Source organism: Thrips palmi, unplaced genomic scaffold (genome assembly GCF_012932325.1).
Source record: "Thrips palmi isolate BJ-2018 unplaced genomic scaffold, TpBJ-2018v1 HiC_scaffold_15, whole genome shotgun sequence".
Lineage (NCBI taxonomy): Eukaryota > Metazoa > Arthropoda > Insecta > Thysanoptera > Thripidae > Thrips > Thrips palmi.
The window spans coordinates 12,546,896-12,571,041 of NW_023144624.1; the positions used below are offsets into that span (position 1 = coordinate 12,546,896).

Consider the following 24,146-nt stretch of genomic DNA (forward strand, 5'->3'; position numbering starts at 1 on the left):
AGAGTGGTTGCATTGCCACAAAATTAGAAGAAATCTACATATGTTCCATGAAAGAACATTGAAATGTACAGAGTAACAAACATTGTAAGATTTTATTTTATGACGAATCGTTAACAGTAAATGGAACACGTTCTAGCGAAGCGACATGCGATGACGACCGCCCGGGATACGACCCTGGGGGTCCATGAGACCGGTCTGGACGTCCCTAAGTTGAGGAATCTTGGCAACATCACCTCTCGCAGCAACTGCTGGTGAAGAACGAAGCAGGCGCTGAGCAACTCTTTGGATGTCATCAGCAGAGATATTCTCTGAAACACATAATGCAATTAGATTATTATTGTACCAAGATGTTATTGACCAATTCTATTCATCATTTATTATTAGTAATAAGGATTACCAATGGCTTCAATGAAGTACTTTGTGCTCTTGCGCTCGCCAGTAGAAAGAACTTGGCGGGCCAGATCTTCAAATACAACTGGTCTTGACTCAAGATTCATAAGAAGCATTGATTGTAACTGGGTCTTTGCTCTCTGAAATATAGATTGTATACATGTGAATCAAAATCCTTTGCATACCAAACCACATGAATATCTGTCCAAAATCAGAATTAACATACTCTAAGCTCTGAACTTCCAACAGAACCAGCCATGGCAACCATTTCTCTTGTTATAACTTCTACCAACTCTCGGACGTGAGTAGGAGGTGCACTCGCGTGAATACAGAATAAGCCAGAGTCCATGTATGCGTGGTTGTAGGCTGTGGCATTGTACATCCAATGATACCTGGCAGAATCAATGTTAAGTAAGAATTGTAAGACAAATTACCTTAAAAACTTAACTCCAAACCACAGCACAGAAATTCATCAAAACTAATACCTATTCAGTACGTTGGTATACAATCGCGTGTACATCCCTTTGCCTGGGCCCCCAGCACTGAATGATCCTCCACCACCCATCATCATATTGAGGACACAGACGGCAATAAAATCAGGTTCTTGATGAGAGCAACTTTCAAGTCCCAACACTACGTGTGCTAGTTCAGGTAAACCAGAAGGCCCCGCAAATTGTGGGATTTCACATTCTTCCTGCACCAAGCCACCAGTCCACTGAGCAAATGACTCGTCTACTTTGGATGATCCGGGAAGAACGAGATCACGGTTACTCTCCCAGATTGCCTTTTCATCCACAAAATACCTGCAATATATACAGATTAGTAGTTGAAAAGAGCACAACATTCGATGTAGTAGATTCAAGTGAATATGTACTTTTGGACGCTCTCTACAAGACGATCATGGTCAACACCAACTCCGGCAATGACCATTCTTGAAGGAGTGTAGTGATTTTTAAGGTATGAGAAGAGAAGTTTCTGATCAATCTTTTGTACATTTGCCTCAGGACAAAGCTTTGGTAAACCTAAGGTATTGTCTCTGTATGCAGCCTGAAAAAGTAAGAGTCAGCATTAATTGTAGAATGGAAAGAAACAAGTAAGAATCGAAAAAGTTGTCCAGCACTCACAGCATGTATCATATCCATGAGCAATGTTTCTTGTTCGGGTCTCATCCCTAATGTTTCCAGTTCAAATTGAATTGCTTGACGAGTGACATCAATCTTCAAAAGAGATATTAGTCAGAAAAGTAACAAAAAACAAACAAACTGTACACATTTCTGATCTGTTACAATTATATCAAATTTACCTCCGACGCAGAAATCTGAGGTCGCAGAACAACTTCGGCTAAAATATTAGTAACGGCATCAAGCCCTCTACTATCTGCAGAAATGGCGTAAACAAATGTATCCCTAGAAAAAAAAAAGATGAATAAAACCTGCCATGGATACATACTACAATTGAAACTAAAACTCATGTAAATGACGTACCTTGAAGATTGACAGTCAAAGATACCCCCATGGTTTTCTAGTTCTGCCATTATTCTATTTCTATCTGAATAAATAGAAGTTGACTGCAACAAAAGTTAAAGTTCAATACAGTTTCTGTACAGAGGCCAAAGATATCTGAGATTCTTAGAGGATAGATGGTATGATAGAATGGATAGAGTCAATCAACATACATTAAATGCAAGCTTTTCCAAAAAATGTGACACTCCACTTGGATATGCAACTTCATACCTAGAGCCAGAATCAATAACAACTGTAAAGACAAGACACAAAAAATTAGAACTAGTTGAAATGAAGACATCCTGGTAGTATCAGTCCTTGAGAGGGACACACCTCCAACTGTACAAAACTGCCCAAAGCGAGTTTCTGATGCTATTCGCAGTCCATTGGGAAGTACTGTGTATCTAGTTTGAGAATTATCCTCTTTTACTTTGGCATAATTTGGCGTAGGAATGCCTGGTAATGGTTCTGACAACGGTGGCTGCTTGCATCCCAACTCTGAACGATCAATAGGTACTTTAGGTGGGTCTGTTTGAGTTGCAAAATGACGACTATTCCAAGAGAGTCGTTTCCTGTAAGAATTCAAGAGGCAGAGATTATGAAAGAAGTTGACATGCCAAAATGACCAGAAAGTGTTAGACGGTTTAGATTCAAAATGACAAACTGTCATACTTATATCCTTTTATGAGAATTTACAATATAAACTAAGACTATGAGTTACATGATGTAAGGTTGAAATACACTTAAGTTATTTTCCTTCTCAAAAAAAGTAGTAACAATAAATACTCACGCTTGCTTAGCTAGAAACCTGGTCCCAACCTTTTGGAACCCAACAACTCTACTGGCCATTTCTATATTTGAATGTAATGATTCAACAAAATATAATATTGAAAAAAATAACACATGAGTTGCCTCTCCAGCAGAAGCAAAGAGGTTATACGCCGCTTGAAGGAAAAAAGAACAAGAAACAAACTAGAACCTGCAAATAGGTGCACCTCCTGTGAATAGTATCAATTTTTTCTGCCAATACCCGAAACCATGGTTTTCCCGTCGAGCTGCAACTGAACGACAACAAAGACTGCACCCGAAACTTTACTGAAGCGTATTTCTTTCCGTTGGTTAGACGGAAAAAAATCTTGATTCGATAAGGCTTTGAGGTGATCTCCTGTGAGATCTGTCTCCGAAATCTAAATTCCATCATACACTCCATAGATACTTTTTTATGTTGGTACCCACGGGCACTGCCTGCCACAAGTCGACATTCGCCCCTTTCCCTTTCACCTTTCAGCTGATCCGTCACTGCTTCGCTTCGCTTCACACCCACGAACTGAACTGTACCGAACCAACCCGTCCATCCATTGAAAATGGCTACGATGCTGAAGAGCGGAATTCTTCCTCTGGAAGCTATTTTCAGAAGAAGTGGAGGCAAGGTGAGGTCTTAAATGTGCCCATTTTCCTAGAGGACATGTCTGGAATAGAGTTTTGGCATGGTCACGGACGTTTCTTTGGTTACGTTGCGCATGTAGTATGTGATCATGTTACTCCTGTCACCTTCAGTCTTTCAGTATGCATACTGCAAGGATAAAGGTCAAGCCAGATGTCTTATCAACAGATTGACCCCTTCATTGATAGATTTTGTCTTTCATCTTAGTTATGAATTGCACACTGAACTGGTGTCATGGTTCAATTTATTTTACCTACAATTAAGGAAGGGCTTGGTACTTTTAGTTTCAATTACTTTTCTGTACCATGTCTACAAAAAAAAAGTATCACTATTTCATTGCCTTCAAACTTCCTATTTTCTTATTGAGATGTCTGCTATTTCTGTTTATTGTCAAGGCCATTTCAAATCATTGCCCCCTCAGTGTTCAATAGAGCCTTACTATCTTTACTAGTAATAAAGTTTTGTTGACACTAATCTGTCAAATAATAATAAATTTTTAAATATTTCAGCTTTTGGGTGCTGCAACATCACTGCCGAACCTACGTCAACCTCAAAGAAACCTAAACTTACATGAGCACATGAGCTACACCTTCCTCAATGAAGCTGGAATTGAAACACCTAAATTTGGCGTTGCTAAAACCAAAAGCGAAGCCCTAGATATTGCCAATAAACTAGGAACAAAGGACCTTGTAGTAAAGGCTCAAGTTTTAGCAGGAGGCAGAGGTAAAGGAACCTTCAAAAATGGTTTCAAGGGTGGCGTCCGAATGGCGTTCAGGTAAACTATGACAACTTCATTTATGTATTATTATATTGACGCTGTTTTGCCTAAATATCCCTTGTTTCGTTTTTGAAAAAAATAAAATAAATAACAGCCCTGAAGAAGCTGCTGATTTGTCAGAAAAAATGCTGAATCAAACGCTAGTTACGAAGCAGACTGGTGAGAAGGGTCGTATTTGCAATGCAGTTATGGTTGCGGAGCGCAGCTACCCTAGGAAGGAGTATTATTTCTCCATCATGATGGAAAGAGCATTCAATGTAGGTTTCCTTCTTGCTGATAAATTTACCCATTTATCCATTCATCTTTTTAATAAAAAAAATTTATTTAACAGGGCCCAGTTGTTATTGCCTCTAGTCAAGGTGGTGTCAATATTGAGGATGTAGCTGCTGAGAACCCTGATGCCATTCTTTATGAGCCAATTGATGTCATGGCAGGTAAGCTTTGCAATGTTACCAATCACTTGTGCACAATACCACAAGTCTTAAATTCATGTATGTCTACATATAATAATGTTTGTCCATGATTTTAGGTTTGACTCGTGAGCAAGCGCTGAAAGTTGCTGATAAAGTTGGCTTGAAGGACCAGCGAGACAATACTGCTGAAATGCTTCTTAAGCTATATGATCTCTTTCTCAAGAAGGATGCCTTATTAGTGGAGTTGAATCCATATGCTGAGAATGCTGATGGAAGATGTAAGAAGTAACTCCTCTTGTTTCCCATCACTCCAAAAATATTGTTTTATTATATTGCATACTTATTTTCAGACTTGACACTTGATGCTAAAATGAACTTTGATGATAATGCGGACTTTAGACAGAAGGAGTTGTTTGCAAAGAGAGATTTAACCCAACAAGATGAAAAAGAAGTTGAGGCATTGAAGTACAACCTTAATTATATTGCTCTTGATGGTGAGTCCTCATCTGCTGTTAGTTGTTTGTAAATTGTAAGGATTTAAAGTGCTAATAAAGTTATTTTTTTATCTAATAGGAAGCATTGGATGCTTGGTGAATGGTGCGGGTCTTGCAATGGCCACTATGGACATTATTAAGCTTCATGGAGGTAACCCAGCTAACTTCCTTGATGTGGGAGGTGGTGCCACAGCTAACCAGGTCAAAGAGGCCTTTAAGATTATTACTTCAGACCCCAAGGTATGTTTTGTGAAACCAATATATTTTTCAGATTGTCTTCTAACAGAAGCTGTTATTATAAAAAGCCTCTATTTTCTTCCAGGTCCACACAATTCTTGTCAACATTTTTGGCGGAATAATGCGATGCGACGTCATTGCGGAAGGTATCATTGCAGCGTGCAAGGAACTGAACCTTACTGTGCCAATTGTCTGCCGATTACAGGTATGGCGAAGACAGTGTGCATGCTGCATTATAATGCACAAATCTACTCTGTTATCTCTCTTCAACATCAATCTTTTTTTTTTTTTTTACAGGGAACAGAGGTGGATACCGCAAAGGTTCTTATTGCTTCAGCGGGATTGAAAATCCTTCCCACTGATGACCTTGATGAAGCTGCACGGTTGGCTGTCAAGCTTTCAAATATTGTTGGAATGGCACGTTCTGCAAACCTCAATATCAACTTTGAGATTCCGATTTGAACAGGGGTAGGTAAAGTTTCAAACTGATAAAATTTTTGTTGGGAAGCATTCATTTCATATTAATAATTATTTTATTTTCTTCCATGTCTAGCTGCGAGATATCATCAAGCATTCTTATCATGGCTGCTTGTATCACACACTGCTCTTCTAATTAAGTGATTCAATGCACAGAGACATTTTTTCTCAGTTTGTTTTTTGTAATGGATTCCAGGAGAAAAACAACTCTAATTTATTGTGTACAGAGTGTCCTTTATGAGAAGAAAAGTTACCCTAAAGCACGGGACAACTTGTTCTCCATGCTTTGTCAGCACTTTCATTTTACTTCCTCTTTTATTATTATGATGTGAATTGTCTGGTCAATCATCACTTAGTGTTGTTTAAGATGCTTTTAGACCTGTTCTTATATTTTATGGTTATACTGTACATTTTTCCTGTAAATATGGCTTATTTCTCCCTGTTATCTATGTAGCTTTCATGCTTTAATAGTCCCTTATGCTAAAGAGGCCTCGCTACTTGTCATTGCTGCTAATTGTAATTTTTAAAATCATGTCATGACATTTATGCATTTTGTGATGATGGGTTTATAAGTGTTTGTTAAATGGCACGCTTTTAATTTGATATTTTCTGCTCCCACTGCCATTTTAGAAGAATAAGCTGCTTCTGTCATTAGATCAAAATTCCATCTTGTCTCCCCTTTGCAACCCGGAAATTTATCCATCAAATGTGTTTTGCATTGGTATATTTTACCTTTTAAATTTTATTTGTTGTTACATTTATAAGAATTTAAGACATGAACTTGTCTGGTAAGGGTATTGATAGATACCTTCCACAGTTCTGTTTTTCACTGAGGCTTTATCAGAAATACTGTTTCCAATGTTAAGACTGTTTGGTTGAGCAATCTGGCTCTTAAATATAATTCGGGTTTTAATATGGCTATGGTTGTGAAGCGCTAAGTTCCATTTCTTGGTGAAGCAACGAACACTTATTTTATCAAATTGTTGATTAAGCCAGTTCACATTTCCCCAGTATTTTCCCTTACCATGAATCGATTCCAAAGATTTGATTTGTACAGAGTTGTATATGTGGGTGTGAATATGTACATTTTGTGAAGTATTGTTCTATCCATGAGATGTGCAATAATACTCATTTATTTATATTAGCTAATTCAGAATGATGTTTATTGTGTAAGTGGACAACCCACCCACAACTTTTGAAGTGCACTACTAGCTCGTAACTTACTATACTCCATCTACTTGAATTCATGTGATTTCGTGTGTTGGACACAATTGTTGCTATCAGTAATAAAGATCAATTCATGGTAGTTTTTCTGTTTATTAACTAACTCACTTACTGAAATGGACACTGAAGTTTTAATTTTCTTTTTTTCCTTTAAACTGTCTTGAAACAAACTTAGAAGCTGCTTTACATCCTTCATAACATCGATGTTTTCTCTCTTTCAAGGGAATTTTAGATTTGTAAACAAACGCTCTGGATTGTATACTTAAAGTTAGACCTTCACTGCTAAAGTTTGTTTTCACAACATCTCCTTCTGACTGAACCAAAATGGGCAACACTTCTTGCATCCACAGCATAGCATTAAAGTTTTCAGACACAATTTCCTATTGAAACAGAGAGAAACAAGAATGCAATTCACATTGAGAAAAAGTGTAGTCAAGAGATAAATTCAATGAAACAGACCTGAGGAACACAGCAGCGAACCTTCGTTTCATTTTCGTGTAAAGCAAATAACATAACGGGACCATTAACTAAGCGAGTATACTTAGAAAGTAATATTTTCTCCAAACACTCCGAGAGTGGAAGATAATGAACCACAAAATTTGCATTTATGGCTTTCCTTTTCACATCAAATTCAGTGGCAGCCCTTGAAAGAAAGCTCAAGTAAGTCCCTTGGTGTATAATTGCACAGGAAACCGACCCAAAAGATAAACATATGACAATAGAAATACATACCTAGCCATAGAGTGAATTTCAGACAATCCTTCTCGAACACCTGTCAAAGCCGCATCATAAGTTAAATATGAAATCCTTCTGCTGTTTTCCAGCATAAATTTTTTGATGCTATTGTATGTGTCATGTACTTTGATGATCTGAAACCATAACGCCTAGCTTCAAAACACAATGGTTCACAAAGGGCAGAAAAATTAATTACACCCTTGAAGTAGGAAATCTTACCGCATCAAAAGTCGACTGACGTGTTTGTAAATCAGTAGAATTTGAAGATATTAGATCGTGAACAGTTTCCCTAACAGCTAAAACTTGTTTTAAAAAACTATTGACATTTTTTGACAAAGTAATGCTATTTCTAGATGCTTCTGCAGCGTCTGGGCCAGTGAGAGCACAAATAACACTGGCCTTTTTTGTCAGGATGACCTCCGAAATGCAGAATTTACCAATGTCTTTTGTGTTCATAATGTGAGTTCCACAACAAGCCTCCCTAGATGATAAAAAAATTTGGTACATTTAGAAAGAGATGTTTATAAGAAACTCAAAACAAGGACAAATATTGCAGAACCTACCTTGAAACGATTTTGTTCCCTCTCTTAACATCTATGATGTGAATGTTGTCAACCGGATATGTTTCATCTGGTAGAACTGTTGTACCAGGTGGTATGTCCCACGAATTTACAGAATATCTACTAACCGGCAGTTGGTCATCAATAGAGTATTGTATTGATTCCTCCAGTCTCTTGACCTCTGATAATAAACACACAGAATGTCAGAAAGCAAATGAAACAAGAGCTAAGCTCTTTCAAGATTGTTAAAAATTAATTTTAAACCGATAGATTAGAAAAAGGTAAAGGGGAAAAAAACGTCTCACCTTCAACTGTCAATTTTTGACCATGAAGATTGTATGCCATTTTTACATGAGATGGATTAACTGAGCATTTTTCTTGAAGAGGGGCATCAAAAATTTGTTGCATGCTAGCCGTAATAAGATGAGCCAGAGTGTGATTTCTCATACAAGCCATTCTTTTCGCTTCATCTATCTTTGTAATCACACTATCACCGACCGTCAGGCTGTAAATCCGTAATTCAGACTTGAACAGTGAAGAAAAGCACATTCAGCAACCTCACATTTCAACTTACGTTCCATTTAGATTGCCATAGTGAATAACATATTTCCCCACTTTGGAGACTTCTTTAACAGACAGTGATATTTTTCCATTGCTTGAAGGAACTAGAATTTCTCCCTCATCAGAAGCTTGGCCACCAGCAGTGTGGTAAAAATTTGTGCAGTCTAACACCACACCACACTCACTACCTCCTTTAGCAGATTTTTTTAATGATCCGTCTTCCAGTATTCCAACAACCTTTGTAGATACTGATGGAAAACTATATTGATCAGCATATGGGCTATAATCATACTTTGCTAAATCATTTGTCTTTGCAACTTTTCCTGAGTCTAATAGTCCCACAAAACTGTCTGAGGAGGCAACAAACTTTGTTGCAGTTGATAACATGCTCTGTTGTCTTCTCTTTTCAAATTCTTCTTCATAGTCTTCAACAGAAAATGTCTTTCCTGCCAAATATTTTATAAAAAAGGGATAAAATAAATGAACCAGCGGGCAAAATATTTTATAGTTTCCAAATTTTTTCCCCATCTAGCCATAGGGGGACAAAGCCACCCAAACTAGCAGGTCTCTTACATCTGATTCAAATTTTGACTTATGTTACATGAAAAACAAACTAACCTGATATTTTTGCCATTTCCCCTATTAATTCAGCACTCATACCATGTGATTCATACATGTGATAAGCCAATGCGGGGGACACCTTTGAATTCAAGCCATTCGTACTATTCATTTTACGATAGGCGGCAGATAGTGCACTTCGGTTTGATCCAAATACTAAAAGACTTTCCAACTCTGGTTTTGATTTCACTAAATGAACCCAGTTCTTTGGAAATTCTTTTCTTACAGCTTGATAAATTTCAGCCTCATGTGAAATTGTTCTCTCAACCTACATAAAAAATTCATAGATGAGTTTGAAAGATTTTTTAGTCATAAAATCTAACACAAGAACAATAAATATGTCACAAAATAAACCTTGGCCAAATTTTTCCCAATTTCTGGGTATACGGAATGCAGTGAATCAGCGACATAACTTGAGAGTTCAATAAGAAGTGGTGCTCCTGTTCCCTCTTTCCCCATAAAATTGTCACTGATTTGCAGAGCCCTTCTCAGTACCCATCTTAGTTTACATCTGCGGCCAAAAGAAAAAAAGAAAAAAAAAAGAGTTTCAAATTACAGCAAAGTGTTAAGTATAACTGAACACAATCAATATACATGACTGCACTTACTCAAGGTGGGGAAACACATTATCTGCAATAGCAACTGTGAGTAAACGAGCATGATCTGCTAGGATTCGATATGATTTATCTTTCTGGAAAGTTGAATCATTTTCATCAAATGAATGGGAGTATGGGTCACAGCCTGAAATCTATAAAGAAAACAGGAGTGTCAGAGACATTAATGACACTGAACTTTAAAAAATTCATCAGTCAAACAGCCATTAAATACCTTATGTATGGCCTGTATTAATGGTGTGAAGAGGTCTGTGTCATAATTGGACTTGACACCATTTAGTAAAGCCACAAGCCTTTCAAAGCCCATTCCAGTATCAACATGAGAATATTTTAGTGGAGTCAGTGACCCATCTTTGTTTCTGAAAATTAGAAAGGCACATTAGCCTGCATGGATTTTGAAGTTTCTCTTTAAAGCACTACAGATAACATTACCTGTTAAACTGAATAAACACAAGATTCCAAAGCTCTGTGAGGTCGGAGAATCCAGCATTTACCCTAGCTCCAGCATTTGTTCGGTCTGGAACGTGATCGACATGAATTTCTGTACATGGTCCACAAGGACCAACAAGGCCCATTTCCCAGAAGTTGTCACTTGTGCCAAACGGTAATATATGACTGTCTTGAACCCTAAAAAATTTTAAAACATAAATTTAATATATATTTAAATTAATAATAGTATAGTACAGAGAAAGTAGTATAAAAAAATGGCATTACCCCAACTGCCTCCAAATATCCTTTGTTTCATGATCAGGAGGTAGTCCCATTTGACCATCACCTCCAAAATAAGTGACATACAATCGAGCAGGACTCAGCCCAAATGGCCCGGTTAAAAGTTTCCACGCCATTTTACAAGCCTCTGCCTAAAATTTGTACTCAGTTTATTAGTTGATGAAAAACATGAGATACAAAGCCACAATGCAAGTCAAATAAGAAAGAAATATACCTTGTCACAACTTCCAAAAGACCAACTTCCAAGCATTTCAAAAAATGTATGATGATAACCATCCAGACCGACTGCATCCAAATCATTGTGCTTTCCTCCAACCCTAGCACACTTCTGACTGTTTGCAACTTTAGGGGCTGGAGGCAAATGTTTTCCTTGTAGCACAGACTTGAACTAACACATTAAAAAGATTAGCAAAGTGGACCTCAGATTTTAGGTGACTGTCTGCTGATGCCAAAAGTGTTACCTGAACCATTCCAGCATTAACAAAGGGAATAGTCTGATCACTTATTGGTCTTAAAGGAGATGAGCGCAAAAACTTATGACTGTTTTCATTGACAAAATATTCAATGAATCGTTTTCGCACATCAGACGAAGACCAATTAACATCAGAGCTATAAAGCCGAGGGAGAAAGTGGTTGGTAACTCTAACTCGGCGACAAAGTGAGATCATTTTGAAGTCGTTCTTTTAAAACCTGTAATTTTAATCAGAGAACAGAAGAAGTTCAGACACAAACCAACTACTGGTGCAAAGGTATTGTCATGAATATTCCTACGAAACAAAATGTGCGAAATTATCAAAAAAGAAGAAAAAGGCATATTAATGAGAAACTAAATTTGATGCTGACGTGACAAGTTAAATACGTTCATCATCGCTATTTAATACAACCTAGCAGCCGACAGTCGAATACATGCCTAAACTTGTGCACAGGGAAACATAACCTTCTGTACACATCAAGTTTAATCCGTTGACAGTATAAAGCGCATCTGTCAAGCTGAAAATGTCTACTCGGAAAGAAACTTAAGGTGATACATTTTTGGTGCCGCCCTAAGCAAGAGCAAATTATACATTTACGTCCAAATAAATAAATAAAAACAGATAACACAGAAGCGCCTTTGCAAGAAACGGCCCAGTTGCGGATCGCGGCTAGTGTAGTGGTGGGGGAAGGCGGGAGGACGGGAGGGGGAAGTTCCAGTGGTGTGTGTGCAAGGTGCGAGTGCGAGGGTGGGCGGACGGATTCTGCCTGGACCAGGACAGGAGTCTAGGGAGATCAGTCAAAGTGTGATTGTGTGGACTTTCTGACGCGAAAAATCTATCGTGGCATTTTCAGCCTGGCCGCTACTTCACGAGGAGCGACGCGTTGAAGAAACTAAATCTGGTGTAGTTTGATTCCCGCCGTGAGATCAGAAGAGAGGCAACCCGCCCGACACAGGGTAACCTAGCGGACCTAGCGGCGGGCTACTTTGCCAGTAAAATCGAAGTCGCCCTTCACGCGGAAGGTTTTGTAAATCGACTCCGGTCTGTCATGTGGCTGGGCCCGTCCTCGGGGAAGCCAAGTCCATTCAGGAAGCCAAGTCCATTCAGGAATCGCGCTGAAATGCGAGACGCTCCGCAGGTTCCGCGGGCCTGACCGGCCTGACCCCGCCAACAAAGGGAGAAGGCTTCCACGGCGCACCGCGGCGCGCGCAGCCGCGGGATTCGAACAGACGAACGGCGTGGCGGCCGGGCTGGCCGGGCTGGCCGGGCGTGCGGCAAGAATGGCAAGAGAGGCGTGATTTCGGCCGCAGCACCGCCAAAGCCGCGCCATGAGTGCCAGAGGGAGCTCCGGGAGCGCCAGAGGCAGCACCGAGAGTCCCAGGAGGAGCAGCGGGAGTGCTAGGAGGAGCAGCGGGAGTGCCGAGGAGAGCAAGCTAGGTAAGTACGTGTCGGGGACGTCAGCGGCCACGTCCGGCGCCGCGGGGCCGTGGCCGCAGTGGCCGCACCGAGTCGCATTGTTGGTCAAAGGATCCGGAAGATCCGTCCTTGTCCGTTTCCCGGCCGCAGCCAGGGCCAGAGCTCGGGCCCCACCGGCCGCTCTAGAATTTCTCTAGGACTCTTCAGACAGGGAAAGTGAGCAATGAAGGCGTCGCTTCATTGGCGAGCGAGGGGTGGCCGTCATGAGAGACAATAGGTCTACTGGGGCAAGCTTGTCGGGCAGTGGGAGTGGAGGGCACCGAGCCAGCAGCGGAGGGGGCATCAGCTGTGGCTCGGGGGGACGGGGGACGGGCGGGCGGCGTTTAGGCCCGCCGGGCCCGCTCCGCTCGCGTGGCGCTCTAGCCTGCTCTAGCGCACGCCGCTCGGCGGCACGACGCTGCTCTCCGCGTTGCTCCGCGCTTCGCCCGCGTCAGCCTTCAGCCTGCCAGCAGCTTAGTTTTTCACCGGCCGCGCTCCGGGTCGTGTCGCGCGCGGGCTCGCGTCGGGTCTGCCTGGAGCACGGCGACGTCGAGCGCCGTGCGTGAGTTGTGCGAGGGAAGCCCCAGTGGCGCGGTCGTTGTACAGTGCAGGCAGCCGCGGGCCGCGGCCCAGAGCAGCCAGAGGCGGCAGAGGCGAGGCAGTGGGCGGATCCTCGCCAATCTGGAGCTTCCGGCCGCGGCAGCCGCGGCACTACGTCGTGGATATAGTCGGCCGTCGGACTGCAATCGGGTCGGGTCGGGTCGGGTCGGCCTGGCGGCGCGGCGCGACTCGGCCAGCTCGCGTTTCGCCCGTCGCTTTCACATCGCCGCGGCTGACTCGTACGCGTTGTCAGCTGGAGCCTGGAGCGGCGGCTCGCCTTGAGCGCTCCAGCGCCCGCTTTGTCGCCACGTTTGTATCCTAAAGTCCCTCACCGTCGTGTTTTTCGATCAGTCCCGGTCCCCCAAATGAATCAATAGGACACGCGGGTGCATTGTTGGCGCTGTCGTGTCTGCCCTAGGCTGCCCTGGCCCTGGTGGCAGCCGACCGCGCGCCGGTGCATGATTCAGGAGCGAGGGAAGGCCTCTGCTTGGCTGCGGCACGTCATCGTCGTCATCGCCGTCGACGGACGCCATCTGCCGCCAGCCTGCTGCGCTCGACGGCCATCGGCCATCCCATTACCCGTTAAAACGAATGGTCGACGCGTTCGCTCAAAATCGCACACCTCGGGACGGCGGCGTGGGGAGGGGCCGGCCCGGTGCGCGAAGATAGTGGGCCGTCTGTTCTGGCTGGCCCGCGCTCGAACCGCGATATGCAAAGGCATGCAAAAAGAGCGGTGCGCCGCTAGCAAGTCGCAACGTTTTGTGCACCCCGCGCTGCAGGTAGCCGCGGGTTCGATTCCCCGTCGCCGCGCCGGGATTCACGCGTGTCTTTTTGTCGGTGATAACCCGCAGGCGCTTGATGGCAGCACGGCAGTCGCCGCCCCCACTTTACAAGCGGATGCCTGCGGCTGGATGGCTGGCTGCGGCTCTGGCCAAACATCAACAACAACATCGACAACAGCGCCAAAAGATCTGCCGGCTGGGCGACGCTGGGCCGTGGCGTTATCTGATAATAGCCGTGCCAGAGCCAGGCGAGCCGGGCGAACCAGGCAGAGCGGCCCAGGCCCATGGCTCGGTGAGCTGAACCTGAACCCCGCTGCTCCGACGCCTCCGACGCCGCAGAAGGCAAGGCAAGACAGCGCAGCCGGCGCGAGGGACCGGCCAGTCAGCTGTCCGGCGAGGACGGCAGGACGTCGTCGGCGTCGTCGCGGGTAAACAGCACCGGCCCCCTCCACCACGTCGCCGAGTGCCTCATCGTCGCGTACAGCCTGCTCGGCCTGCTCACCGATCAGTCAGTCCCTTGGCAACGAGAGCGGGCCCCAGCAGGGCGGCGGGGCGCCAACGACTTCTTCTTGACTCGAGCCGGCGCCGGCCCGTCCGCGGCAAGACGCGCGAGACGCCGCAGCCATGGCCCGGCGTGTTTCCGTCTCGTCGGTCAACTCCGAGAAGCGGCTCGGTGAGTGAGAGCGGGGCCCATTGGGTGACACTGGGGCACTTGGTGGCGGTCTGTCGTCTGCCAGTGTCGCGCAGGTCGGACTGGCACTGAGCACGAGCACGGCTCCACGTGAAAGTCACGTCCGTGGCGTGGGAATAACATTGAGCAATGCCTGCTTTAGAGAGCAAATTTCTTCGATCGCCTTTTCAGGTTTTTCTTCGTTTTTATCTGTTTGTTGTTGTCATTCCGACGATGATCTTTCTGGAGTAAAGTTGGGGCTGTTTTTGATGGGACTCGGGTACCCAGATTTCCGACCTCGACACCCCCTCCACTTCTCCGTCTCGATCGCCGCGCCGCGCCCGGTGGGACTTCCCTGTCGCGCAGCTTCCCTCCGTGAGTCATTCTCTCTCGGTCGTTATTCCTGGTCCTTCTCGCTCGTTATCATCGGGCTCGTTCGAAGTACTGCATCTCTCTCTCTCGCTCGCTCCCACCAGCACCACGAGAATTGCGACACGAACGCGTTCCGGGCCCACCCTAACTAGCTTGTGATATATGCGTCTATGCCGTAAGCTGTGTCTTAATCCTGCGGAGTCAATTTCCTGTTTGCACTGTCATCTTATCATCCGCCACAACGTTGCAAAAAAACGAGCCGCGAGCTTACTTATCTAATTCGGGATGCAGGTGAGAGGCGATAAGGCTGACCGCCATATGCGCCCCGGCTGAATTGCGCTCCGATTGCCCGAGTGGCTTGTGCATCTGACGTCTGAAGCGTCTGACGGCGTCGCTCGGCTTCCTTGAACCGCATCGCTCGAAAGGCGCCGCTTAACCACGCAGTCTTTGAACCCTGCCGTCCAGGCTCGCCGAAAAACGACCACAATTAATCTCGGCCTGTTTGCCGGGGCCCCATCAAGAGATAGTGGCGCAGCCGCAGTGACGCGCGTTGTGTCAAGTGCGTTGCGCTTGCACCGCACTTTTGGCTCGAGTTCGTCGAAGTTCCGCGATAGCATTATTTTGCAGTGTTCGAAAACACCGGCAGCACGCGACCGTGAAGGCCGGCGGCCTGTCGCGGCGGCGCCCTGGCTGCAGTCCAGGACGCCGCTGGAGTCGCGGCGCTGGTGCAGAGTCAGTGCAGCGAACAAAGAACCGCCGCCTCGCCTTTCTCTCTGCAAACGGCGTGCTACCCGGTACCGCCCCGCCCGGTACTCGGTGACCTTGGCCGTGCCCCCCACCCCTCTCCCCCTGCTTTGCTTGAGGTGCGACTGACACGTCACCGTCGCCACCACCATAACGCCGCTGCCATTGTGACAGCCCGGCGCTTTGCCTCTCTCGCACTCGTGGGACTTCCCTTGTAGGTGCGAGAGAGGCAGCGCTCTGAAAACGACTCTCTGCTGGACGGCGGCGACGTCGGTCGGCCCCAGGCAGTGTCACGTTCAGCGGACTGAGCATCCTTCTTGCTCGCGCTCAAGGGAAGCCCCGTAAAGGCGCGAGAGAGAGAGCGACGGCCACACTGTTGGGATCGGCAGGCGCGGTGCGTGCGTGCGCGCGTGACTCTGCACACGGTGCCGGCCGGCGTGCGGGGCGTGCGGGGCGTGCAGGTGCGCAAAGTGTCGGTAAAGTGCCGTATCAATGGCGCGACCGCGGCATGCCGTGCCCTGGGCAGCCCTAGGCCCCGGCCGCGCCGCGTGTCTCTCGCCCGACCGGGAGAACAATGCGCGATTAAAGCGATTAGACCGCAGGGAGTGATTTGGCTCGTTAACGTCAGACCGGGCCGGCCAGTGTGGGGCCCGGGCCTGGGCCGGGGCCTGGGCCCGGCAGCACGGCACGCTTTTAATACTGGCCGCCGCGTGCTGGACGTGTTTGCCCTGTCGGGGGAAACGGCGGCACGCCGACGGCACGCAGCACGCACCGGGACGGCCCCTGCACCAGACTCACTCCGACGCTCTGTCTCTCTCGCACTCGTGGGGCGTTCCCTGGGGGTGCGAGAGAGACGAACGACGGAACGACTGCTCGGAATCGTTGGCGAACGCTGGCCCGCTGGCCTGCGTGGGGTTGCGTCTGCTGGCCGAGTCTGCAGTGTAGGCGCCGCAGAGCACGGCGAGACTCGGTCCTGGATCTTCCAGGACCGTCCTGGTTCTCCTATGCTAAACACACAGGAAAACCAGGACGGTCCTGGAAGATCAAGAACCGAGTCTTACCGTGAGGCGGATCCAGAGGCATAGCCCTTTAGGGGGGCAATTAACACATTTGGCCTACTTACAGAGGGGAAGTACGGTCTTGCCTAACTTTCAGGCGATTACCTAGGTGTGATGGAGGCAAAAACCCCTTGCGCCCCTCCTTCCCCCTGTACCGGCCCCTTCGGCTGGCGTTGTTGACACTCCGGCGCGCCGCGAGTGCCTCATGCTCGTGCGACTCCCGGCGCGATGGTGCGATGCTTGATCGCGATGGTTTGGCGTCCGCCCCCCTGACCTGGCTCTGGCTCGTGCCTGGTCGGTGCATTGGCGGGGACATGCCGCCGGGGCGATGACCCCGCGGCCCGTGGCCCGCAGGGTGTGCATTGCAGGGTCCGCGGGGACTGCACCGCCTGCAGTGTGTCCGGTGGGCCTTGATTGGCGCCATGCACGCCGACACACTGCGAGCCGGAAGCCGGAAGCAAGGGGTTGTGTGGGCCTGGCAGTGTAGGCGCCGCCAGGTAGGCAACCCCCTCTGGCAGGGTGCGCCACGGGACTGCCTACCTGCGAGCGATTGCTAGCTATTGCTGCGGCTGGCCGCTATCCCTTCGGCTAATGTACGTGTCTGTCTGCCAGTGTGTCTGTCTGTTTGCCTGATTGTCCGTCCGCCCGTCCGCATCCCCGGCCAGAATGGAGACCGCTTCCCCTTTTTGTTGACTTGAGGGCGAAACGGAAAGGGCGGCCGGGCTAATGCGATGTCTGTGACGGGGGGCGGACGGGACGGGCGGACGTCAAAACGCCGAACGCGACGCGCCGATCGATTTCACATTCTCCATTCTCCCCCAGGTAATGAATTGGTTAGTCGCTGCGTGGCGCGGCACCGCGGGGTGGGCTGGGTGATGCACTGCCGGGCGGGCCGGGGCGGGGCCGTGCGTCCGAGGGGGCGAGGCTCCTCGGATACGCCCCCGCCAGCCCCCTGAACGCCCCGCGTCCCGCCCCGGGGGTATCAACCCCGTGGTGGACATGTCGGCCTGCAGCGAACGCGCGGTGCGACACGGCCGGGGCAAGTCCCCTTGATTCCCCGCGCCGTCCGCTCGCGCCGTCTCGCCGCCTCGCGCCTCTGAGGCAGGGAAGTCCACCCTATTGGCTCTGCCACGGCTTGGCACTTCGATCGTCTTCGCCGATCCGGCGGGAAGGCGGCGGGATGACGGCGTTGTGTTGCCGGCTGCCGACGGCCGAGGCGTCGCATATATCACTTCCGGCCCCGGTGATGAATGGCGGGTCGGGGGTTCAACGCCCGCCGCCGGCCGCGCCGCTCAAAGAGATTTACAAACGGTTTTGTCCGCTTTGATGTGGAATCGCGAGGGGGGGGGGGCGTCGCCAGCGTGGCGCTGGCCAAACGAGCCGGGTGTCGGAAGTAGGAAGTGGCTTTGCTCTTTCGCCCTCCCCTACGAGGGCCCGGCCAGCCGGCCCGGCCCGTGTGTGGTGGCGAGGCGACGCCGGGCGACACTCATTACCAGCGTGGCCTTAATGCGACTCCCAATACCGGCGCCACACCGACCGACGCACCGCCGACACCGGGATTCGAACCCGCCGCCCCGCGCTCTGCTGGCCATGCTGGCCATTCGATCGCCGGGAGGTCATTCCCCCTGCATGCGAGTAACAAGATGAGCCCCCTCCCCCACTTGAAGACGCTCGAAGTTAATTCTCGGGAGTAGTCGAGTCCCATTATTCGTAGCGCCGAGCGCGCAGCGCACAGCGCGCGCCCTCCAAGTGACGGAGTGACACGTCCCTTGCGCGCCGCGCACCTCCGGGAGGCAAAGAGGCCATTATGCTGAGTGCTGTTTGATTTCGACTGGCGGAATCGACTCGCCTCGCCTCTCCGGCCCTCCGGCTGGGCTGCCGATGGAGGTGTCTGTCGTCAGTGCCTTTGTGGTGGCAGCGGGGCGCGGCGTGGCGGCGTCACACTGTGACACTCGACCGGTCGAAGCCACGCCGCCACGCCGCCGGCTCGGATATCCAGGTGGGATGAATGATTCACCGAGGCGCCTGGAGAGTGCCCGGCGCGGCGACGCGTGCGAGCGTGGCGTGGCGTGCATGTGTGTACACGTGTGTGTACACGCGTGTGTACACTCGGCCCGGCCACTTTGTCGGCCGGCCGGCCGGAAGGAAGCTTTGCTTTGCGTCGCTTTGCCGCGCTTTGCGGAGGGAGGGAGGGAAGTCCCGGGCGGCGCGGGCGGCGCGGGCGGCGTGGGCGCCGGCCAGGTGTCGGCGATTCGGTGTGTCGGCCCGGAAGCGGCGGGCGGCAAGCGGCACGGCGAGGACGCAGGGCGCCGAAGGGCCGGCCGCCTTGCCGCTCAACAAGTGGCTCACGCCCTTCGGCACTGCACTGCTTGATGGCGCCTGAGTGCCTGCTGTACGCCGAGTCATGGAGTCGGAGGACTAGGACTATAGGACCCTCGCGGCCTGCGAGGAGTGTGGGACGTCTACTCGTTTACTCTCGGTCGGTGGGCTGGGCAGCGCGTTGCGTGACCGCCCCCGCCGCCCCGCGGCATCCTTTCTGTGAGCAATGCTCGCTGCCCCGCTGCCCCGGTCCGCTTAGGCTCGGCTCGAGCGGCGCAGTGTTACTTCATCCAGTTAATTCTCCCCGCCTCGCTGTCCCTGCTGGCGCGCTGGCGCCCGTCAGCGCGTCGGCCCGTCGGCGGGGAAGTCCCGTAAGCCAGAAAGACTAGACGCGCGCTATGCCGCACCACCTCCACCACCTTAGCATTGAGGTGCCCCGCCCCGCCCCGCGACGAGGTGGGGACTGTAGAAGTGCCTCTTATACGCCTTGGAAGTACGCCAGCACGGGGTGTGACTGCGGCAAGACCGACGTCTTGGTGACTTAACTTGCCCTGTTAGAAAACGCCCCCAGGCCAGGACACGCGCACTGCCGTAGACGCCGTGCAAATAGGCGCGTTACCAGAGAGAGAGGAGGGGGAAGGGGGAAAGGGGGAAAGGCTCCCTCCGGTGGGACCTGAATAGGCAACCAACAGAGCCAAACGCCTTGTACGGGCTTACGTGCAAACCTGACAGCGTGTGATTTTGTTCTGACTTGAATCTTGTTTTGTCTCTGTGTGCAGGCAAGCCCTTCGAATATGACCCCAACTTCAAGGGCCCCCGGGACCGCAGGAGCTGCACCGACATCCTGTGCCTCCTCCTCTTCATCGTCTTCCTGGTGGCGTGGGGCGCCGTCGGTTTCTTCGGTGAGTGCGCGGGTCACAGCGGCCCGACTGTTGTTTTTGTCCTGCCGCATTCCGTTTGTACCTCGGGACGAGTCGCTTGAACGCCGTTTTCCACCCCTCCAGCCTACAAATTCGGGGACCCGAGCCGCATCCTGCAGCCGACGGACTTCAGCGGCCAGAAGTGCGGCGTGGACGCCGAGGTGGTCCGGAAGCCGTACCTGCTGTTCTTCGACCCGTCGCTGTGCGCCAGGCCCACCGCCAACGTGCTCGTCAACGGCTGCTCCTCGCCCAGCGTGAGTACGAAAGAACAAAGAACGCTACAAGCGGAGCGACCGGTGAAGCGCCAGGCTAGCGGCCGAGCGTGTCCTGCCTGTCATCTCCACAGGAGCAAGGTAGGCCACCGTCTCCACACCAGTGTGTTGCGGTGCGAGCCAGTGGCCTACCTCGCAGGCGCTAAAGGATGCTGCCGGAGGGCACGATAGGGCAGCTGTACCGAACCCACACGATGAAGCAGGGCTCGTGTGGCGGCACACTGTGGCCTCGGGACAGGGCCCACCTGTGCGCTGGGCCGCCCGCCACATCGCGCATATCGCGCCCTCCCCTGACGTAACCCTCTTCGCTGACGTGCTGGTGCGGCTGGTGCCCTGCAGGTGTGCGTGGACAAGTGCCCCACGGAGGAGTTCTACGCCCCCAACCACTACAACCTCGGCGGCCTGGCCAGCCTGCGGCCCGGCCCGATTTGCCTCCCCAACATCACGGCGCACTCCGGCTCCTCGCTCAAGGCCGCCGTGGAGGCCAACCAGTGCGCCAAGTGGTACATGAAGAGCATCGCACGTAAGTAAGACGCCGACTGTTGTGCTGGTTTACTTTCTAGTTTTTACTGTATATACATTCTAATCAAGTAGAAATGAAAATTGGAAAATGAAACGATTTAGGCGACGGGTTGCGTGAACTGCTCGAAAGATAATCTTACCAGTCTCATTTTCAAGCGCCCTTTCCCTCCTCTTCTTCGTCTTCCCCGTTGTTGTCTCCGTTGCTTTATGTTCGTGCCCTAAAAGTGTCTCGGCTCCCATAACACGTGTGCTTACGCTGTGTGGCTGCTGTTGTCCCACGGTGACATGTTTGTGACGTCCTGTGACGTGTTTGTGACGTGTCGCAGTGGACGGACGGTGCGTGTTGGCCACGGCCGCTGACGTTCGGGACTCGGTCACCATCCGTCTGATCCAGGAGGGCTTCTGGAGGCTGCACACCATGGTTGTCAACTGCCTGTCCCTGGTGTGGCGGAGGGAAGATGTCCAGCAGGTACTGCTACCGCGGCGCGGCGGCTGACGGCCTGCTTGTCGTCGCCGGTGTCCCGGACGCCACTTCGCTGCATGTCCCCAAGTGCACGGCGTCCCACGGTGCTGCATGCTGCATGTCCTTTGCCCAGTTGCACGATGCCCTGTTCCCTGCAGGCGCCCTCACCCTTCCCGTTGCTGTTGCACTTCACTTTCCTTTCCCGGACACCCACAAGCCCCTTGCATGAACAACGCACCGCCTCGGCGCCTGGGCGCCTCGGCGCAGGTAGGTCCAGGCACAACTCGTCTAAGTCCACCCTTCCCTCCCTTCGGTTGTAGTGGGCAAGTATTGCATCCCCGACGCGACGAGCGTGGTCGACCCCAACAAGCCCCTGCATGTGGCGGGGCAGCCGCTCGGCTCCACGACGCTCAAGGACGTCATCAAGGGCAGCAAGCTTGCCTCGGCAACGCAGTGGGCGCAACAGGTAGGGGCATGGCCATGGCCTGCAGGGTGGAGGAGTCACGTCCCGCGCACAGCTTGTAGTTTCGGAGCGAAAGAACCCTTCCAACAAAACCAGATTCCCCGCGCGGGTTGCCTCAAACTTTGCGGCCAGGCTTCTGCCAGTGCCGCTGGCACGCCGGCGACGGGTTCTGATGCAGCCAGTGCCTGTGCTGCTCCTTCCTGACCGCTCTCGTGTGTTCTCTCTCCTCCATGCAGACCGGCGAGCAGATCGTGTCTGACACGGTGGCCTCGTACCCCTTCATCCTGTGCGGCCTGGTGGGCGCCATGGTGCTGTCCCTCGTGTACATCCTGCTGCTGCGCTGGATCACGGGCACCATCGTCTGGAGCTCCATCCTGGTGGTGCTGGCGGCGCTCGGCGCAGGTCGGTGACTGCCTGACTTGGCGTTCGCGTTCTCGCGGCAGCACTCCTTGAACACCCTGTCGATCTCGCAGGCATCTACGTGTGCTACCGGTACTGGGACCAGGTGAGGAAGGGCGCCGCCGTGCCCGACTGGAGCGACGTGCCGGCCGAGCTGCAGACGTGGCTGGACGACCCCACCACGTGGATGACGCTCATGATCGTGCTGGGCGTGGTGCTGGCCGTGCTGCTGCTCATCGTGCTGTTCCTGCGCCAGAGGATCTCGCTGGCCGTGACGCTCATCGAGCAGGGCGGCAAGGCCGTCAGCAGCACCACGTCCACGCTGTTCTTCCCCGTGCTGCCCTGGGCGCTGCAGGTGGCGGCCGTGGCCTACGCGGGCACCGTGCTGCTCTACCTGGCCACCTTGGGCGAGGCCATGTACAAGACCCACGGCCTGGATGGCACTTGCACGTGCACCGGCCTCCCCTTGCAGGTAATATTGGGATTCATTGGTAGAAGATAAGTGCCGCCAAAAAGTTTACCTAATCACAACTGTTTTTGCTTTCTTCGGTTTCAGACGAGTGGGCAACAGTGTTTTCCCAATGAGTTTCGACAGCTGTGCTCCAATTGTGTCGCAAAGGGAGCCTCTTGCTTATTCTTCCGCTACAATCCCCCAGACTACATCAAGTGGCTGCATGTGTACAATGTTTTTGGTGTCATTTGGGCTCTCTTTTTCATATCAGGCATGGCACAAATGATACTAGCTGCAACTTTTGCCACTTGGTACTGGACATTCAACAAAAAAGATGTGCCATTTTTTGTTTTGACCCGCTCCTTTTTCATGTCAATAACGTATGTAAAAGTGTAAATAAGAAAGTTCAGATCAATATAAAAATATGATTCTAATAACACATTTTTGTTTTCAGGTACCACACGGGTACGGTAGCTTTTGGTTCCCTGGTTATATCAATTGTTCGTTTTCTCAGACTAATTCTTGATGCTATTGAGAAACAAGCAAAGCAATACAGTGACAATTCTTTGGGCAAATGCCTTATGTGCTTTTGCAAGTGCTGCTTTGCCTGTGTTGAGGGCTTTCTGAGATTTGTCTCCCGAAATGCATACATTATGTGTGCTGTGCATGGAAAAAACTTTTGTGCCTCAGCTAAAGATGCCTTCAACCTGTTAATGAGAAATGTCATACGTGTTGTAGTTATTGATAAGGTACGAGGGGAAAAAATAGTGAAGTAGATATCCTGGATTATTATAAAATTTATCTTTTAACATTTTGTTTTCAATGTTCTTTTGGCAGATAATGGACTTTGTATTCTTCATGGGGAAGGCACTAATTACTGCATTGGTGTGTACAGCTGTGTATTTTAGCCTTTTGCAGTGGCCACAGCAACTTAACTACAATGCTGTGCCCATCACCATAGCTGGAGTCGGAACATTTTTCATAGCAAGTGTTTTCTTTGGCGTATATAGTGTTGCTGTTGATACCCTGTTCCTATGCTTCCGTAAGTAACTGCCTTAAGGTTCCCTTGCACTCTAAAATTTTGTTCTTACCATCCTCTTAAAATTGCAGTTGAAGACTGTGAGCGCAATGACGGATCTGCAGAGAAGCCATATTTCATGTCTCCCAGCCTCATGAATATCTTTGGGAAGAAGAATCGTCGTAGAGATGCAGAATAGACTGATCAATTGTATTTGTGATTTTGAGGTACCTTTGTTAAGTACTGTCAATGTGATTTTTTTCCTTTCATGTTTTGCCATATATTTTTGTTAATATTAAGCATAACATCCTGACTATCGTGATTTTTTAATTTAGGGATCTGTTGTGTAAAGATATTTTACATGATTCGGACTTATAGTATGTAATAAA

General features: G+C 49.7%; 4 protein-coding genes across 7 annotated transcripts; 2 read left to right on the forward strand and 2 right to left on the reverse strand.

Annotated features, from left to right (window-relative positions):
• Positions 1–73: 73 nt before the first annotated feature.
• LOC117641563 (mitochondrial-processing peptidase subunit alpha) lies at positions 74–2,874 on the reverse strand. Its single transcript, XM_034379016.1, has 11 exons — positions 2,683–2,874; positions 2,226–2,464; positions 2,066–2,145; positions 1,875–1,957; positions 1,694–1,796; positions 1,515–1,607; positions 1,265–1,437; positions 876–1,193; positions 617–782; positions 398–530; positions 74–308 (listed from the first exon to the last, which is right to left on the reverse strand). The coding sequence occupies exons 1-11, from the start codon at positions 2,739–2,741 to the stop codon at positions 133–135; spliced, it is 1,623 nt and encodes a 540-aa protein (XP_034234907.1). The 5' UTR covers positions 2,742–2,874; the 3' UTR covers positions 74–132.
• A 382-nt stretch (positions 2,875–3,256) lies between these two features.
• On the forward strand, positions 3,257–7,041 carry LOC117641565 (succinate--CoA ligase [ADP-forming] subunit beta, mitochondrial). The gene is made up of 10 exons (XM_034379018.1): positions 3,257–3,322; positions 3,846–4,111; positions 4,209–4,371; positions 4,446–4,548; positions 4,644–4,805; positions 4,878–5,021; positions 5,101–5,261; positions 5,344–5,463; positions 5,556–5,726; positions 5,812–7,041. The coding sequence occupies exons 1-9, from the start codon at positions 3,257–3,259 to the stop codon at positions 5,718–5,720; spliced, it is 1,350 nt and encodes a 449-aa protein (XP_034234909.1). The 3' UTR covers positions 5,721–5,726; positions 5,812–7,041.
• Positions 7,033–11,938, reverse strand: LOC117641557 (alanine--tRNA ligase, mitochondrial-like). 3 transcript variants are annotated; one of them, XM_034379006.1, is made up of 17 exons: positions 11,687–11,938; positions 11,238–11,466; positions 11,146–11,164; positions 10,991–11,085; positions 10,762–10,907; positions 10,480–10,674; positions 10,262–10,406; positions 10,042–10,181; positions 9,788–9,944; positions 9,434–9,701; positions 8,829–9,261; positions 8,560–8,759; positions 8,258–8,435; positions 7,914–8,175; positions 7,692–7,828; positions 7,419–7,602; positions 7,033–7,339 (listed from the first exon to the last, which is right to left on the reverse strand). In XM_034379006.1, the coding sequence occupies exons 2-17, from the start codon at positions 11,442–11,444 to the stop codon at positions 7,091–7,093; spliced, it is 3,015 nt and encodes a 1,004-aa protein (XP_034234897.1). In that variant the 5' UTR covers positions 11,445–11,466; positions 11,687–11,938; the 3' UTR covers positions 7,033–7,090. The 3 variants fall into 3 exon arrangements, with proteins under 3 accessions (XP_034234897.1, XP_034234895.1, XP_034234896.1); XM_034379004.1 differs by having other exon boundaries at positions 10,991–11,164; XM_034379005.1 differs by having other exon boundaries at positions 10,991–11,164; positions 11,661–11,938.
• Positions 11,939–13,647: 1,709 nt separating this feature from the next.
• LOC117641559 (CTL-like protein 2) lies at positions 13,648–24,070 on the forward strand. Of its 2 annotated transcripts, none has more exons than XM_034379012.1 (11): positions 13,648–14,759; positions 20,029–20,151; positions 20,254–20,423; positions 20,781–20,964; positions 21,290–21,432; positions 22,126–22,291; positions 22,363–22,760; positions 22,845–23,119; positions 23,194–23,488; positions 23,577–23,781; positions 23,850–24,070. In XM_034379012.1, exons 1-11 carry the CDS (start codon positions 14,711–14,713, stop codon positions 23,954–23,956), a joined length of 2,115 nt encoding a protein of 704 aa, XP_034234903.1. In that variant the 5' UTR covers positions 13,648–14,710; the 3' UTR covers positions 23,957–24,070. The 2 variants fall into 2 exon arrangements, with proteins under 2 accessions (XP_034234903.1, XP_034234901.1); XM_034379010.1 differs by lacking the exon at positions 21,290–21,432 and adding an exon at positions 21,747–21,892 and having other exon boundaries at positions 13,656–14,759.
• Positions 24,071–24,146: the final 76 nt, after the last annotated feature.

Bases quoted from the DNA above. Each gene is read 5' to 3' on its own strand.
- LOC117641563 (XM_034379016.1), bottom strand. From the start codon at position 2,741: ATGGCCAGTAGAGTTGTTGGGTTCCAAAAGGTTGGGACCAGGTTTCTA. The intron at 1,797-1,874 runs GTACGTCATTTA...TTTTTTTTCTAG, and splicing joins TTTGACTGTCAATCTTCAAG to GGATACATTTGTTTACGCCA. The intron at 783-875 runs GTATTAGTTTTG...TGATTCTGCCAG, and splicing joins TATACCAACGTACTGAATAG to GTATCATTGGATGTACAATG.
- LOC117641565 (XM_034379018.1), top strand. From the start codon at position 3,257: ATGGCTACGATGCTGAAGAGCGGAATTCTTCCTCTGGAAGCTATTTTC. The intron at 4,372-4,445 runs GTAGGTTTCCTT...TTTATTTAACAG, and splicing joins TGATGGAAAGAGCATTCAAT to GGCCCAGTTGTTATTGCCTC. The intron at 4,806-4,877 runs GTAAGAAGTAAC...ACTTATTTTCAG, and splicing joins TGAGAATGCTGATGGAAGAT to ACTTGACACTTGATGCTAAA.
- LOC117641557 (XM_034379004.1), bottom strand. From the start codon at position 11,444: ATGATCTCACTTTGTCGCCGAGTTAGAGTTACCAACCACTTTCTCCCT. The intron at 10,407-10,479 runs GTAATGTTATCT...TCTAATTTTCAG, and splicing joins GTGTTTATTCAGTTTAACAG to AAACAAAGATGGGTCACTGA. The intron at 8,760-8,828 runs GTAAGTTGAAAT...ACGGATTTACAG, and splicing joins TATGGCAATCTAAATGGAAC to CCTGACGGTCGGTGATAGTG.
- LOC117641559 (XM_034379010.1), top strand. From the start codon at position 14,711: ATGGCCCGGCGTGTTTCCGTCTCGTCGGTCAACTCCGAGAAGCGGCTC. The intron at 20,152-20,253 runs GTGAGTGCGCGG...CCACCCCTCCAG, and splicing joins GGGCGCCGTCGGTTTCTTCG to CCTACAAATTCGGGGACCCG. The intron at 23,782-23,849 runs GTAAGTAACTGC...TTAAAATTGCAG, and splicing joins TACCCTGTTCCTATGCTTCC to TTGAAGACTGTGAGCGCAAT.